The 16,157-nt window shown below is 45.5% G+C and overlaps 1 protein-coding gene across 5 annotated transcripts in view; it reads right to left on the bottom strand.

Annotated features, from left to right (window-relative positions):
- Positions 1-315: 315 nt before the first annotated feature.
- BACH2 (BTB domain and CNC homolog 2) overlaps positions 316-16,157 on the bottom strand; it is a 190,592-nt gene continuing 174,750 nt past the window's right edge. For all 5 annotated transcript variants that reach the window (XM_072855491.1, XM_072855486.1, XM_072855487.1 and 2 more), the window contains 2 exons: positions 10,538-10,744; positions 316-3,335 (listed from right to left, as the gene is read on the bottom strand). In XM_072855491.1, coding sequence (XP_072711592.1) covers positions 2,856-3,335; positions 10,538-10,744 — 687 coding nt within the window. In that variant the 3' untranslated portion in view covers positions 316-2,855. The remainder of the gene's footprint in view (positions 3,336-10,537; positions 10,745-16,157) is intronic.

Here is a 16,157-nt window from a genome sequence, read left to right on the forward strand (position 1 = left end):
CAAGGTAGAGGAAATCAAGAGACCCAGCACCAGTATGAAGCCAGGTCAAACCTAAGAGCTGCAGCGCAATGGGTTGTGTGGGTGGGTTTTTTAAACCGTTGGAATGAGGTCAAGAGTACCAGTTGCACATGAGTTGTTAGTAGAGTAAATCTTCATGTCAGGAAGCAAGTTAAAACTTGGTTTTATACTCATAAAACATTCTATCTATTCATATATATAGGAGGTCACTTAAAAATAAAAAAGGCAACAGAAAAACATCTTTAAAATACTGTGTCAGTTGACCCTTCCCTCCCGCCCGCCCCCAGCCCCCCCCCAAGTAGCTATGACTCTATAATGTGATTCACATTTAGTTTTAAATTCTAGCTTTCACCATGGTCTCATAGAAACAAAACTTCTCTGCGAAGCACAGAACTGCTTTGCAACGTCAACGAATTCAAAGGAAAATCAATGCCCCCCCCCGCCAAAGAGCTTCTCAGTCAGTTACCTGCAAAAGATGGCTGGGAGGGGGTTCAGATATTTTTAGGTTAAGCTCTTTTAAAAAGAAAGGACGACTCCTCCCCCTTTTTCAACCGTGTGAACTAGGAGTTTATGGCATTTGTATATTTTTGAACATTTAAAGGTAAGGATTTTGTACAGTAATGATTAATACTTAAACATAAATATTCTCCTACATTATATACTAGTTTTTCTTTGTACATGCGGGGAAAAAAAGTATTTTCAACAAACATGGCACATGCTATATGCATTTCCTCCTCGGTAGCTTGGCTACAATAGTTTGGGTGAAGAGGATAAAAGCAAGACTTTGTGGCGAGTGGGCGACGGTCCATGAGCACAGTCTGAAGATGGAAGAAGTGGAGAGAGGGAGCTGATTCCTCCTCCAGGGTCAAGATGCTGATCTACTGAGTGCCTCAAAAAAACACCAGCGCACACCTCTAGTGTAAACGTTAGCGCAGAAGACCACATTATCGCTTAGTGCTTCTGAGAAGCTGCTTCCCCACACTTTTTTTTTTAAATAGGTGTGAACAGCTGGTCATTTTTTTTCAGCGAGAACAAACAATATCAGCCAGTAAAGCACATGACAGTTGTCGTCGATAAAGCCACGCAACCTGGCACATGTAGGGCAAAGAACCACAAAATAAAAACTCAGTACACTTAGAATAATAATAATAGTTATTAAAAAAGCATTAGGAGGATGTTCTTCTGTCTACACTGTACATACAGATGTTATGCTTGGAAAGCTGCTGTCTCACACAGTCATAACATGAGTCAACATTGCTTAAGATACAAATCCAATACAGTTACAACTAAGCCAATTCACTGAGTAGTCTCCTTCGAGACAGCGCTCTTTTAGCTGCAGTTTGTGCTGAGGGCAATGCTGCAGGACGAGAGGATCCTGGAACACAAGAATTTGATGGGTAAGCGACCGAATCGGTGTTGGCAGATGTATGTTTTGCTCTTAGAGGATACAGTGCTAACTTGACTTCTGTAAGGAAACCAAAGTCAACAACTAGGGGTCTGATCCTGCAACTCCACCTACCCAGGCAGGATCACTGACTTCACCAGACCCACCTCTGCAACTCGGGTCTGGTGAGGAAAACAGGTAACGTCTGAGGACAGCTGAGGTGAGGCTCTGGGGACTAGCCGGAGCAGCAGTTGCTTCCATGAGTAAAGGATGCAGAGTGGGGCTGGAGAAAAAGCCCCCCCCAAGTGTATTGATGTGATCTCCGTTTGCTTTACTTCGTGGAACGTGTGATGAACTGATCCAGTTGTCAAATACTTTTTTCTCTAAAGAGTGAAATATACTTTCCCCTATAAGAATCCAAAAGCATCATTAACAGCACTTAAACTTGGTTTGTGAAACAGAAAGAAGTCTGAATATAAAAATAATTCAAGCAGATTCTCTTTACAAATTGTATAGTGAATTCAGTATTTGGCAAGACCGTTTTTACTACATAATGAGCTCCTGAGTGTTTGTCTATTAGCTAAAACTTTTCTATTTTCTTTAAGCCATAAAGCAAAGAAAACCATATACTCAAGTTATACTGAAGTCACGACTTCATTTATGAAAAGAGGTTTGACCAGAAACTCAGTGCAAGTGGCAAAGTTGACCATTACTGTACAGTATCTGCAAGAAAATAAAATAACTCCACATTGCTCAAGTGGCACGAAATGGCTGTGCCAAAAAAACTGTCTATAATAAAATCTCAAATAAGTTTCCAACATTAAAATTTTATAAATAAGTACAAATCGAATGATATTGCTGAACTGTGAACTGAGAAAAAAAAATTATCGAGTAACAAGTTACCAAACTAGTTCTAGCATTGAAGACAAAAAGGAATGTTGGAACTTGTTTATACAATAGAAATGAAAGCTTCCAGTTTGTAGGATGAGAAAAATTGAGGCATGCAGGGACTTTTGCATATGGATATATATATTTTATATATATTATATATAATATGTACAGTTTAGCTATAAAACTTTGATGTGTAAAGAAGCTGTCTTCAATGAAAAATTGAACATTCAGAGGAAATTCCTGAGTTAGGGTTTTGTGACATGGGCCACTGAGAAAAAAGCTGCGGTTGGGTCCTCAGAGGTGTTATGTCCATCCCTGTTAAGATTGAAATCAACGTACAAAAACAGACAGTGTTGCCACTGCTTCATTCCCTGCCTGAGCAAGGGATAGCACCATTGTGAAGAGAACTCCTGCTTGTAGAGAGGAGGGAATACTTAAAAACAGTATTGCTGCTAAGACCACTGTAGTGTGCACCAAATACGTTCTTCTAGACAACAAATGAGCACTGCCACTGGCTGACTGAAGAACACCTGACCAGGTGTAACGTTAAGGTTACAAGTCACTAGGTGTAATCTTTCCTAGGCTGTTCATCTGTTGTACATTTATCAGTCATTTCCTGACAGAAGTCTACCGTGACCGTTTGGCTGCTCTGCTCTGGCGGAAGCTCTCTCTCGGGGTAAGTACCTGTGTCGGCTCCATCCAACCCCCCGCCGGCCGAACAATTTTCCGAGATGTTGTTGGGCAGCCAGGGCACTCCCAGTTGCACCGAGCCTTGCTCCGAGCAGCACTGCATGCTTTCCCCGACGCACTGGGAGGTCACCAGGCTCTGCTCCACACCAGCAGGGGAGGGGCTGATGGTGGTGGCTGGCTGTAGATCTATGGGTCTGAGAACGGGGCAGTATCGGTGGAGAGCCTGGATTTGTTCCGGGCTCTGCATGTCTCTACACACTTCTTGGGAAAGACACGAGAAGTTGTCTAACAATTCTCCCATGCTTGCTTTCAGCTGGTTCCTTTCTGAGAGCAATTTCTCTTTCTCACACACCTGAAAAAGAAAGAACGAGTCTTAGGTTGAGGAAGGGCCACCCGCTGGCTGCACACTCCAGGCACGTATGCAGCGGTACCCAAGAAGAACACCAATATGTCACAGTTATTTTTATATGGGCAGAGGAAAAGTCACAAAGACATCAGGTACTTGACCACCATGAGGTCTGTGTGGACTGCAGTTTGGGAAACATCTGGAGAAAAACATATGAGTTGGAAAAGGATAGAGTCACAAATTACTCCCAAGAGACTGTTAGTTCCCTTTCTAGACTAAGGCTGCTTGATGGATGATACAAAATACTCCTAAAGAAACATTTTGATGGAGAAAAGCCATTACCCACCTAAACAGCAAGAAAACAGGAACTCCTGAAGTGAGGATACGTTGCAGGAGTTCAGTTCACCCTCTAACTGCCAGGTCAGTTGTTCAGGCTGGGTGCACCCGCTTTGGCCCATGTGCCAGCTGAACCCCCATTACCACCGAGAGGTGTGTTATTTAGAGGAGAGGATCTGAGTGTGTGCTCTGTGGCCTGCAACATGGCTCATTTTCTTATGTCCTGGTGCTTAATGGTTTGGGTTTGACCTAATCAATATATTTTTATGAAGAGGTATGTGAAAACCCTGAAGGTTGGTGGGCTTCGTAACACTCGCTACAACAAGCTCAATGTCATTTCCCCTTTGTTCTGCTCAGGCTCTGCCTCCTGTGCTCCCAAGTGTCCTCCCCTACCAACATCTAGCCTGAGTGTTTTCAGAGTTTCACTGTATCCGCAGGCTGCTCTAGGAGGGGGCCAGGTGAGAGGCAGGATAGTACTGGTGAGGAGGAAGAGTGAGAAAGTCTGGTGGGACTTATTTTTTCACGCAGGATTCAAAAAACTGGGAAAAGGAGCTCAGGTGGTTCTGTATCCAACAAAGCACCGGTAATGCCCCCAGCCCCAGCTAGTGCAGGGTGCTGTGTGACGTGCTGCAGTGGGAGTAATCTCCAGCTTAGATCTCACGCGGCCAGCAAGCCCCCTGTGGGGTGAGCACTGCCCTCCCCATGCTCAGGAGGCAGACTAGGGGGGTTAGGCACAGAGCCAGACCCAGGCTGGGGTTACACCTCTAAAAACCGGTGTTGACTCAGTGCAGACTGATTGGGATGGTCCTGCTGCATCACTTTCTGTCCCAGGAAGGTGGGCATACAGCTCGAGGGAGTAGATGCGATTTTGTAGAGTACCGGAGCTATTTCCAGAGCTGAGCTGGCCCTGAAAGCAGCGCAGCCGTGTACCTCACCTAGTAACACTGCTAAACCCAAGCTGCCTTGGCATCTGAGGCGTAAAAACCTCACAACTCAGATAATCCAACTATGGGTGGTTGTTGACAGCTGATAGTATTGCCCTGGGTACGAAGCCCGCACTGGAAGCATACAGCTGTGCAAATGAGAAAGAGAGCAGTGCACATGAAAAGAACTAACTGCTAAAATATTGATAAATCTATCAAGAAAGCATAAAAATAATAAAAAAATAAACAGACGCTCAAGTACATCTTGAGATAATGAATTATGGAAGAGAATATGCTGTGAGTTTGCAGGGAAAAAAGGGAATGTGAGTGGGTAGACGGATGAGTGAGGGAAAGCAGGCAAAAAAAAAATTACCTATCAAACTCAGAGGATACCACCATTTCACTCACTGTCTGCTGTGAAACCATCTGTGTCAAGAAGATGGATGACTTACAGGAAGTAGGTGCAGGGGAGAAAGGGGTCTTTCATAAAAAAGACCCAGCCAACTGAAAAACCCTTAAACCTTAGTACCATTACATAATTCAGGAGACTGGAAATTAGTGGTCACAAAGCGGACAGAAGATGACAAAGGAATTTCCAGTGATCATGTATTGTGTGAAGTCAACTGGAGTTTCACTGATGGTTGTCCTAAGAGAACCTTACTTTTAGTAAGAACTTGAAGCAGACTACCTGCTTGGACAGCATACGTACGGAGTGCTTGAGAGGCAAAGTTAAAGTAGTATGAGTTTAATTTTGCAGCTTTATACTCTTGCACACCTTGTGACTGTCTTTTTTACAAATGTCCTTTTTCAGAATGATACGCCAGATCCCACAGAACCACAGAATCATAGAATCGTTTAGGTCGGAAAAGACCTTTAAGATCATCGGTCCAACCATTAACCTAGCACTGCCAAGTCCACCACTAAACCATGTCCCTAAGCACCACATCTACACATCTTTTAAATACTTCCAGGGATGGTGACTCAACCACTTCCCTGGGCAGGCTGTTCCAATGCCTGACAACCCTTTCAGTGAAGTAAAATTTTTCCTAATATCCAATCTAACCCTCCCCTGGCGCAACTTGAGGCCATTTCCTCTTGTCCTATCACTTGTTACTTGGGAGAAGAGACCAACACCCACCTCACTACAACCTCCTTTCAGGTAGTTGTAGAGAGCCATAAGGTCTCCCCTCAGCCTCCTTTTCTCCAGGCTAAACAACCCCAGTTCCCTCAGCCGCTCCTCATAAGACTTGTGCTCCAGACCCTTCACCAGCTTTGTTGCCCTTCTCTGGACACGCTCCAGCACCTCAATGTCTCTCTTGCAGTGAGGGGCCCAAAACTGAACACAGTAGTCGAGGTGCGGCCTCACCAGTGCTGAGTAGAGGGGGACAATCACTTCCCTAGTCCTGCTGGCCACACTATTTCTGATACAAGCCGTTGGCCTGCTGTTGGCCTTCTTGGCCACCTGGGCACACTGCTGGCTCACATGCAGCCAGCTGTTGACCAACACTCCCAGGTCCTTTTCCACCAGGCAGCTTTCCAGCCACTCTTCCCCAAGCCTGTAGCGTTGCGTGGGGTTGCTGTGACTCAAGTGCAGGACCCGGCACTTAACCTTGTTAAACCTCATACTACTGACCTCAGCCCATCCATCCAGCCTGTCCAGATCCCTCTGTAGAGCCTTCCTACCCTCAAGTAGATCAACACTCCCACACAACTTGGTGTTGTCTGCAAACTTACTGAGGGTGCACTCGATCCCCTTGTCCAGATCATTGATAAACATACTAAACAGAACTGAGCCCTGGGGAACAGCACTTGTGACCGGCTGCCAACTGGATTTAACTCCATTCACCACCACTCTTTGGGCCTGGCCATCCAGCCAGTTTTTTACCCAGCAAAGAGTACTCCCATCCAAGCCTTGAGCAGCCAGTTTCTCCAGGAGAATGCTGTGGGAAACCATGTCAAAGGCTTTACTAAGTCTAGGTAGGCAACATCCACAGCCTTTCCCTCATCCATTAAGCGCGTCACCTTGTCATAGAAGGAGATCAGGTTAGTCAAGCAGGACCTGCCTTTCATAAGCCCATGCTGACTGAGCCTGATTGCCTGGTTGTCCTGTACGTGCCACGTGATGGCACTCAAGATGATCTGCTCCATAACCTTCCCCGGCACCAAGGTCAGACTGACAGGCCTGCAGTTCCCTGGATCCTCCTTCCAGCCCTTCTTGTGGATGGGCGTCACATTTGCTCACCTCCAGTCAACTGGGACCTCCCTGGTTAGCCAGGACTGCTGATAAATGATTGAAAGCACCTTGGTGAGCACTTCTGCCAGCTCCCTCAGTACCCTTGGGTGGATCCCATCCGGCCCCATAGACTTCTGTGTGTCTAAGTGATGTAGTAGGTCACTAACCATTTCCCCTTGGATTATGGGGGCTTCATTCTGCTCCCCATCCCTGCCTTCCAGCGCAGGGGGCTGGGTACCCCAAGAACAACTGGTCTTACTATTAAAGACTGAGGCAAAGAAGGCATTAAGTATCTCAGCCTTTTCCTCATCCTTGGTCACTGTGCTTCCCACCGCAGCCAATAAAGGATGGAGATTCTCCTTAGCCCTCCTTTTGTTGCTAATGTATTTATAGAAACATTTCTTATTGTCTTTTATGGCAGTAGCCATATTAAGTTCTAGTTGGGCTTTGGCCCTTCTGCTTTTCTCCCTGCATAACCTCACAGCATCCTTGTAGTCCTCCTGAGTTGCCTGCCCCTTCTTCCAAAGGTCATAAACTCTCCTTGTTTTCCTGAGTTCCAGCCAAAGCTCTCTGTTCAGCCAGGCCGGTCTTCTTCCCCACTGGCTCGTCTTTCGGCACATGGGGACATCCTGCTCCTGCACCTTTAAGATTTCCTTCTTGAAGAATGTCTGGCCTTCCTGGACTCCTCTGCCCTTCAGGCCTGCCTCCCAAGGGACTCTGTCAACCAGGCTCATAAACAGGCCAAAGCCTGCCCTCTGGAAGTCCAAGGGAGCAGTTCTGCTGACCCCCCTCCTTACTTCTCCAAGAAACAAAAACTATCATTTCGTGATTGCTATGCCCAAGACAGCCTCCAACCATCACATCACCCCCAAGTCCTTCTCTGTTCACAAACAACAGGTCTAGCAGGACACCTTCCCTAGTTCGCTCACTCGCTACATATCACTACATACTCAAGTCCAGCTTGCTAAATAGAAACTTGAACATTTCTTTTGAAGAATCCTGCACCTCAAAGGGTTTTTGATTCCTGAAATTCAGCAGGGATCAGGCCCACAAGGTCACTCATATGCCTTTCATTCATCTCTCATGTGTGTGTGCTGGGGAGAGAAAGGGACTTAAAAAATTTATTTTGCCTATACACAGTTGATTATGTTAGACAATAATGGTAAAGTCACAGGGTTGCGTAAAGCCAATGAATCCAAATTAAGTTTCAAGTGAAGGCTGCAGGTATCAAGCTGAACCTCCCCTTGCTGCTAGTCCAGCCCTTAGGGTGCTGCCCCTGGTGCTCTGCTCTGGAGAACAAGACATGTACTCCTCCCCATCATCAGCTCAGTGTAGAGGGACGGGCACGTGCAGCCAAGACTGGACCTGCTTCTCCTGACAACCTGGACGAGGAGCCACTCTTTCACCCTGCAGAACCTCTGACTCACCCTGCACGCACTGTGGATTACTCTCGGTGCAGGAAGCAGTTGCTCACTATTTTGTTTATCATCTTTGATGTTTTGTTTGTTTTGCATCAGTGGAGCACTACTCTGAACAATGTTTTGATTTCGTTTCTTTTTTTTGTGCTTCAGCAGCACAGCATCTGAAGGCTTCGCAAGCCTTGATGGTTTAAGCCTCCCAACCAGCTTGTGGGGTCAGTGTCACCTCCCTGTTACAGACAGGCACAGGCAGTAAGTAACCCAAAGTCAGGCGGCTTTCTGCCATTTGTGAGGTGACGGCAACTCAGCTTCTTCCAATAGATCCCTGCCTCTTTCACACTATGTTTGCTACAGCTTGCGCAGGGAATGAAGCACAATGAAGCCTACACTGAAGGTCACTTCCAACACGCAACCTGTTATGACAAGAAGTACCCTGCTCCTCAGACCCACCAAGTTCAACCTACAACTGAGCATGTTTTAAGTGTGCACGTAGACATTTATATAAAAGACTCCAAATAACCTTTAATTTTAATGGAAGCTGGACATACAGTAAGGAAATCAACTTGATCTCCTTTTGTTTTATCTATGTGAATGAATTAATTTATCACTCAAACGCTTGGATATTCAAAGGCTGGGTTTAATGCTGGACTCCTAAATCTATGCTGCGTAATGCAACTAAACTGTCCAGTCCTGCACGCTGCACACCCACACTTCTCATAACAGCTGAACTTGGACTATTACATTATTTTTGACGTTTCAGAAAGCTTTTAGGACTTTTAAACAGATGAGGAGGTGCTAACCCATTCTGAAGTTCCAGTCTTGCATTTCTCCCACTGAGTGACACCCTGTAGATGTGCCTTTCTCCATGACCCTTGTCTCAAGCCTTTTTTTTGTTGTGTACCAGCCTGCTTTCTCAATGGGCAAGGGATGGCAGGGGAAGCGGAGCAGGGCCCTGAGACCGCAGGGGCACTGTCACAAAGGAGGGGAGTTTTTTCAGATAAGGTGCCTATAGCTAAGATGTCTACATCTGACATGGCTCTCCAGGTGATCTTGTTTAGCGATGGAGAGGAACAGGCACTTCTGGGCTGTATGTCACCTCCTCTGCTGTGATATGAGACAAGTAAGACTCAACAAGTATCTACTTCTCTTCACTGACTATAAAGGAAACCAGGACAACTAGCTCCAGCACAGGTGTCTATATTGCAGACATCTGTGTTTAGCCACCCAAACCACACCTGAGGTGCCCATATCATGACTGAAAGAGAGAAGAATTTCCTGAGCAGCCATTTCACCTCCAGTCACCTTACTCCCTTAGATTAAAATGTGCTAGCATTGTCCACTGACACCTTGGCACACAGGAGACCCATCCCCAGATGTGCTCTGGCCAGTGAGCAGGGCATGCTTTGCTCTCCTCTCCACAGCAGACTAATTCCAGAGACACATGTCAAGGAGAGTTGGGGCAAAGCGATAGTTGCCACCTGAACCTGGTGCATGGCCAGTGCACTGTGGAGTGGGAACAGGCCTTTTGTGTTAGATGGTCCTTGAATCACGGCAGGGTTTCAGTCCATGGCATACCAGGAGCGTTAGCAGGAAGAAGACAGCAGGAGCAAGAGGAACATATCCTTGCCATCTCACTGACCTACACCAAAGGATGCCCAGTTGTCTGGATATTCGCATTCCTGGCTTTTCACTTCCCTTGCCATTTCAGCCATTTGCTCAGTGAATGAAAGAGCTGAAGAAAAGGCATAGCGAGCTGAAATGTCCTGAAAATGCTGAGCTGCATGCCAAAGAGAAAGAAAATCTCTATGTAGAGATGAAGCTGGCCCTGCTACACCACTGTTTGGACCAGACAATTTCTGAAAGTCTCTTCATACCTGTGTCTTTTGAGCACTCCACGAATCCCTGACCAACAGATTGTTATGGTAGTTAGGCATGGAAATGGGGCTTGGATGAGGAAATGCCTTTGTGGATGCACTGTAAGTACTGGGGGTAAATTAAACTGCAAGAAGGAAGTTGTGATACAGGCTTCCCTCCTCTTCCAACTCACTCAGCAATCCACTCTTGAGGTATCAAAACAAAGAGATATCTAGGCCTCATTCTACTAGAATTTTGTGTTTTCCATATATATTATATATACACACATACTAATATATTTTTGTATATTAAATTTTCATACCAGTGGCTCTGCTTACTTACATACAAACTGAACGCACTAAACTCTGGACAGGAATTGCTGTCGGTGCCCCACAAGCTGTGGCGCGAGGGTGAGCGGGGCCACAGCGAGAGCACACAACTCACCAACTTGCGGATTTCACATTCTAGGTTCTGAATACAGTCCAGTTTCCTCTTGCGGCAGCGCTGAGCTGCAATTCGGTTCTTGCTGCGCCGGCGGACGTCGTGGATGAACTCGAGCTGCTCTGAGGTTAGCTTGTGCATCTTTATCATCATCTGGAAATCATTCCTTGGAAGATCTGTGATTTGATCAACAGGAAAAGGAAGTTTCACCTAAACCAAACAAATACAAGACAAGAGCAGAGAGTCATATTTTGCTTGCTGAATGCAAGCTGAAAAACAGTGAGCGGAAGGACTATTACCTATGCTGCCGCCCCCTAAATAAACAACACACCAAGTTTTACACTGAGCAAGTTTTTAACGCTCCCTTGTGGCATATTGTGGAGGTCCAGCTGGTAAGGATCAGATTATAATTGGACTGAAATCAGCAATATAGATGAATCCCAGGAAAAAATTTCATTTTTCTAAAAAGCTCTAATAACAGAACACCTTGCATTAAAAGACAGCTCCGTCCACTAAGAGACATGGCCTTTTGGAAACAGTGAAGTACCTCACTGCTGTTATTTTCAAACTAGTTTCAAGGAACGGGCTATTACCACAGCAGGAAACCTGTCTCTGCACGGCCTGCAGGACTGAAAGTTTGATTAGGTGCGAGGTTAAAAATGCAACCTGACACCTCAAGTGGATGAAAAATACCATATCGCAATTAGGAAGGGTTGCCTAATCAGCATTTCAGCTGAGCAGTACACCATATAAGAAGAAAGGGTCAGAGGAGCGTGATGCAACATAATCCTACCCTGCTAAAATATATGCATTTTGAAATAAACCAATATTTGCTGACATTCTAATATTTTTGCAGATTGAAGAGCACCCAAGTTGCATTTATTGAAAAAAAACCCAGTCTAAAACCTCAGTTACTGGCAGTAAAACGTTTTTCCTTCGGGCCACAGACTGCCATACCGTTTTGACCACAGACCATGTAACAGTAGCTCCAGGTTCTGACTTCAGGAATTCCAACCATATCTCCAACTCCTACCGATTATGCATTAAAGCAAAGCAAAACACAAAGCTCCTGACAGCTTGGAGCAACAAACATGCACTGTCTCAAAACCTGGAGAATGGCAGATGTGCTCAAAGACTTGTTAGCTTTTTTTCCCAAACCTATCAGCTTGCTCAAATCAAAGTGAGCACCTCTCCCTACAAACCTCGCTTCACTTGTAGCTTGAGACTGATAACATGACTATAAAAAAAAAAATGTTCCTCAGTGGACTGCTGTGTTCGGTGATCAAATAAGAATCAGTTCACAAAGCTGAAGGAGATGACAACTGAGTAACTCGATTGACCCCCTTTCTTTTTTTGAGTCATACCCACACTGCCCAAAAGATGGCAGTAAATATTTACATTTCTGTCCCCGTTTGGTACAATCCAGCCTCTCGAACAAGGAGACTATTTATTCTGCATGCAGGCTACCAAAGAAGATATGACTTAAGCTGCTCCAGCGAAGCAAAAGCTATGGGTTGAAAAGGTTCCTTTGATATTTAAAACATGGTTGTTGTCTTCAAATGGTGCATTTTAATTATTTGGAGATAAAGAAAATAACAGCACAGATTAGAAATAAGTTATTTGCATCGGAGAGCCGAGTTTGTTTATGCAGAACAGTTTGCTGAGGACACATGTACACAAACACACAGCGGTGGCCTCTGGCATTGACAGTCACGGACCCTTGCCCGGCACCTGGACCTGCCGATAACCAGCTCCTTGCCTTGTTTATGAGCTTGCATTTTCTTGCGCTCCTGTCATTGCTCTGTGCATCTCCAAGCTTGGGTCACGCGAAATTCAGTGCAAACACCTACTGCATCGTTTCAGATGGTTTCATGCCCTGAACATTGCCCCACTGCCCCATGTGTCCAGGCACTGCTTCGTAACACACTACTTGACAGGTCAATTTAAACCAGTGAGAAACACCAAACACTGCCCCAATCCTCCCAAATTCCTGCTTGTACACACAAAGGCTGACCTTAGGCACGGTGATGTGGACTACCTTGTTTACAGACTGCTAACTAATGACATGAAACCTGTTTGATTTCCCCTCCCTAGCCTTTGGACGGTCAACATAAACTCAGTGTCACCTGCTTTTCTCTCAAGCTTCAACCAGGGTCTGAAAATGAAAACAGCCTGTGCTTTCCTCTGAAAGACACCACAGTTTCACTGCAAAAACAGTCCTTTCACATTCCCAGTTTCTCCTTATTTTCTTAAGTCCAAAGCGGAAAGCGATGTTAACTTTATTTCTCCCTCCCTCTCCCTTTCAAAACATATTTACTTGCATGGAGGAGATGTGCTTGCAGCTGGAATGGGAATGAACGGGAAGCAACTTAAATCTGTCAGGTAGAAGTCGCTGAAGGGAAATGGGAAAATAAATAGAAACAGATTCATAAAAAAAAAAAAAGGATTGAAAATAAAACCATCTACACAGCAGGCCAGAGACTGCTATCAGTAAACCCAGCATAATCCCACTCCTGTCATAGGCAGCACTGCACAGGATTAAAAATGTGAAAGGGAGAGTGGAAGTGAGTCAGACTCATTTCCTTCACCATTCACAGCATTTTTATTGCCTGTCTCCCTCTCTGCAATTAGCTGTCAACTGAAAAAAAAACCCCACCAAGCCTTTGGCACGGACACAGTGAATAACTGCACCGCGGTATTGCTGCAGTGAGAGGCTAATGGTGTTTTACATCGGCACAGGGCAAGACTCTCAGCTGGTATTTATCACAACAGAGCGGTAAATCAATTTGCAAGAGCCAATGACTGTGCCATGGGTGGGATTCATCTGACCCACTTAGAGCCGTCTGAAATGACGGGTTGGGACTAGCTAGTGTCCAGGCTCCTTGCTGTTGGCATCGAGGACAGAGAGGCCTTCGGATGGCAATGCATCCCGCATGGCTTCTCCCTCCTCCTGGCTGCAGAAGGAGCGGAGATGAGACTTAGAAAAGATGCTGCATCTTACAGTATCTAAGGCAGGTGAGAGAAACCTTACCTGAGGTGTCTGAAAAAGGACGGTCAGTCTTTTCGAAGATGTGTAAGAAAAACCCAGCAAGTATGTTTTCTCATAAACTTTTCTTTTTAGTAACTATGAATTTTATACAGGAAATGACTGTGTACTCTCTGGTTTCAACTATTTCAAATTAGAAATGTAAGCGGGATCCCTACTGCTTCCAGGAGTTACTCCAGCCAGAGCTAACCTCACAGAGCTCTAAAATCTTCCCTATCAGCACAATTACTCTTTCCCTGCATTTTTACACCAACAGCAGAGGCTCTGTTTCTGCCACACAACAAATAAGCTGGCACTTTCCGCCACTGCTGCAGCCTCTATTGCCCCCGACTCTGGCTGATGCACCTCAAGAAGACAGCCAACCCACCCTGGCGAAAAAGAAAACTTGTTTATGATTTTGTGGCATTTTTTCCCTCCGTATTAACATTACGATGTTAATGTAAATGTCATTGCTTTGAGTGGCTAAGTAACAGCAGCGATTTAGACAGACAGGGACAGCCATTGACTCAGCACATGAAAGGCCCATATATAACCAATTAATTCCTTCAAGCTTCACTAGTTAGTGCCAGCTTGGGTCATATGCCAGTTACTGCTGTGCCGCTCACGTACTGTACTAGTTACTGCTGCTGCTGCTCTCCCCCCTCTCTTTTCCTTTGGAATAAAGGACCAAGGCCCCATACTCACTCACATTAAAATACAAATGCCAAGTGGTGGGAATTTCCTTATCTCATGAGTAACATTAGCTTTTTCACTCTTTCTTTTTATCTAACTTTCAACATGATCTTCCTTGAGCTGCCAAGTGCTAGTAAAGACAACGAACTTCCCAAGCCTGCCTTAACATCACGGTAACTAAAAGGATTCATATATTAGCCATAAGAAAAAGTAATCATTATGTATTGGGCATGGGAGGGTGGAACTCAAGGTGCCAGCTTGACCTTTATAAATGGTTCAAAATCTTGTCAGTTGTTCCAGAGTTGTAAGACATAAAAATGTTGCCTTAATGCCCTTAAATTGAAAGCCAGAGTTAACCAAAAGCACACTTAAAATTGCCCAGCCCTTGGAAAGCCCTCAGGACCCACGCAAGCAATCTAGCACAGGGGCTGAATCATACCAATGCTTTTTTGATGTAGAAAGAGGTAATTTGCTTCACATAGACGAGCCCAACACATTAATGCTGTTTTTCCTAGTATCTTCCTTAGCATGCAAGTCTGTCTTCCACAAATGCTCAGGAAGAAATTCATCCCAGGACAGGAACTGAGGTGTGTCCACCTGTGTTAGGGACTCAATTGCCTACACACTCTTTCAGGCACCGTCTGTGGTCCCAGAGAATAGGGACCTCCCTGATTTCACTTGGACAGAGGCTATCTAAGAAGCACAAAGCCAGTGGGCCACACTTTGTGTACGACAGAGGACAGGCAGGATGCACTCTCACTTGTCTCCTCACCCTGCTGTCTACTGGCATAGGTAAAGCCTTCAAAGCACCTTTTCTTTTCAGGCGTCAGCCTCACCAAGACGGCAGAGGACTGCAAGAGGAGAATAGTGAGCCCAGGCAGCGCAGATCTATCATTGTGTTGACAAACCAGGTCTGAAACAGGCTTCATCAGCAGGTCCCACTGCAAACACCCTGTCCTACCTGCTACAACACAACTGATGGCCACACAGTTGCCCGGGGTCAAGTCCAGCCTCACCTCCTGAGGGCCACGAGAGGTGTTTGGGTCAGCAAATGCTACCTGAGAGGGCATTGCTGTGCACTTAGTGGAGGCAGCCTGGGTAACCTTTTGATTTGCCACCTGCCTCAGAGAACTGGGGGAAGGGGCTAGTCCCATGGCTGAGGGCTTTAACCCAACAATCAGGAGATGTGGATGGAGTTCTCACCCTTTAGGCCATGACTTGGACTTGTATTCAGATCACACACCACTGGTGCTTAAAATGCTGGGCTGACCTCTTCCTGTTCACTGCTCGTAGTGTCTCTAGCTTCCAGCCCTACAAAGGGCATAACAGTACAATACTCCTGCCCATTAACAGGCTTTTCTGCGAACAGGGACAGCACAGAAACCCTGACAGAAGCCGTAGATGCATTTGAGAAGGGCAGATCAGGCAGTGAAACGAGGGGGAATAAAGTGCAGTATTCCTCTGAAAAATCTGCTTTTGCAGAAAAAGTACAAGAACTGGAAAGAGTCCTTCAAGAGCTTCAGCAAGGGCTTTGGCTCAGGGCATAACAGAATTGATTGTAGGCTGCAATGAAATAATACAGCGTTTAAAAGGACCTTCCTGAAATTTCAAGCTTGCAATGGAAAACTCTCACTGGTGTTACAATCCAGTAATTCTCTGCTACCAGCATGGATACCACTCCTACTGAAGAGAGGAAAGAAAACTGCCATGAAGTTTATCTTGCAAGACTGATGTTTGGCAAGACTCCATTTAACCAGATGTTGCCAAACACAATTCCCAGTGCTCTGCTGTTGCTGCTGAGGATCCTGGTCAGGAGAACATCAACCAGAGAAGAACATGGAGAGTAACTTTCTCATTTTCAAATTTATAAACCTAGTAAGATCAGGAAAGCTGGGGTGACCAATC

The sequence above is a fragment of the Ciconia boyciana genome, chromosome 3, assembly GCF_034638445.1.
Source record: "Ciconia boyciana chromosome 3, ASM3463844v1, whole genome shotgun sequence".
Classification (NCBI taxonomy): Eukaryota; Metazoa; Chordata; class Aves; order Ciconiiformes; family Ciconiidae; genus Ciconia; species Ciconia boyciana.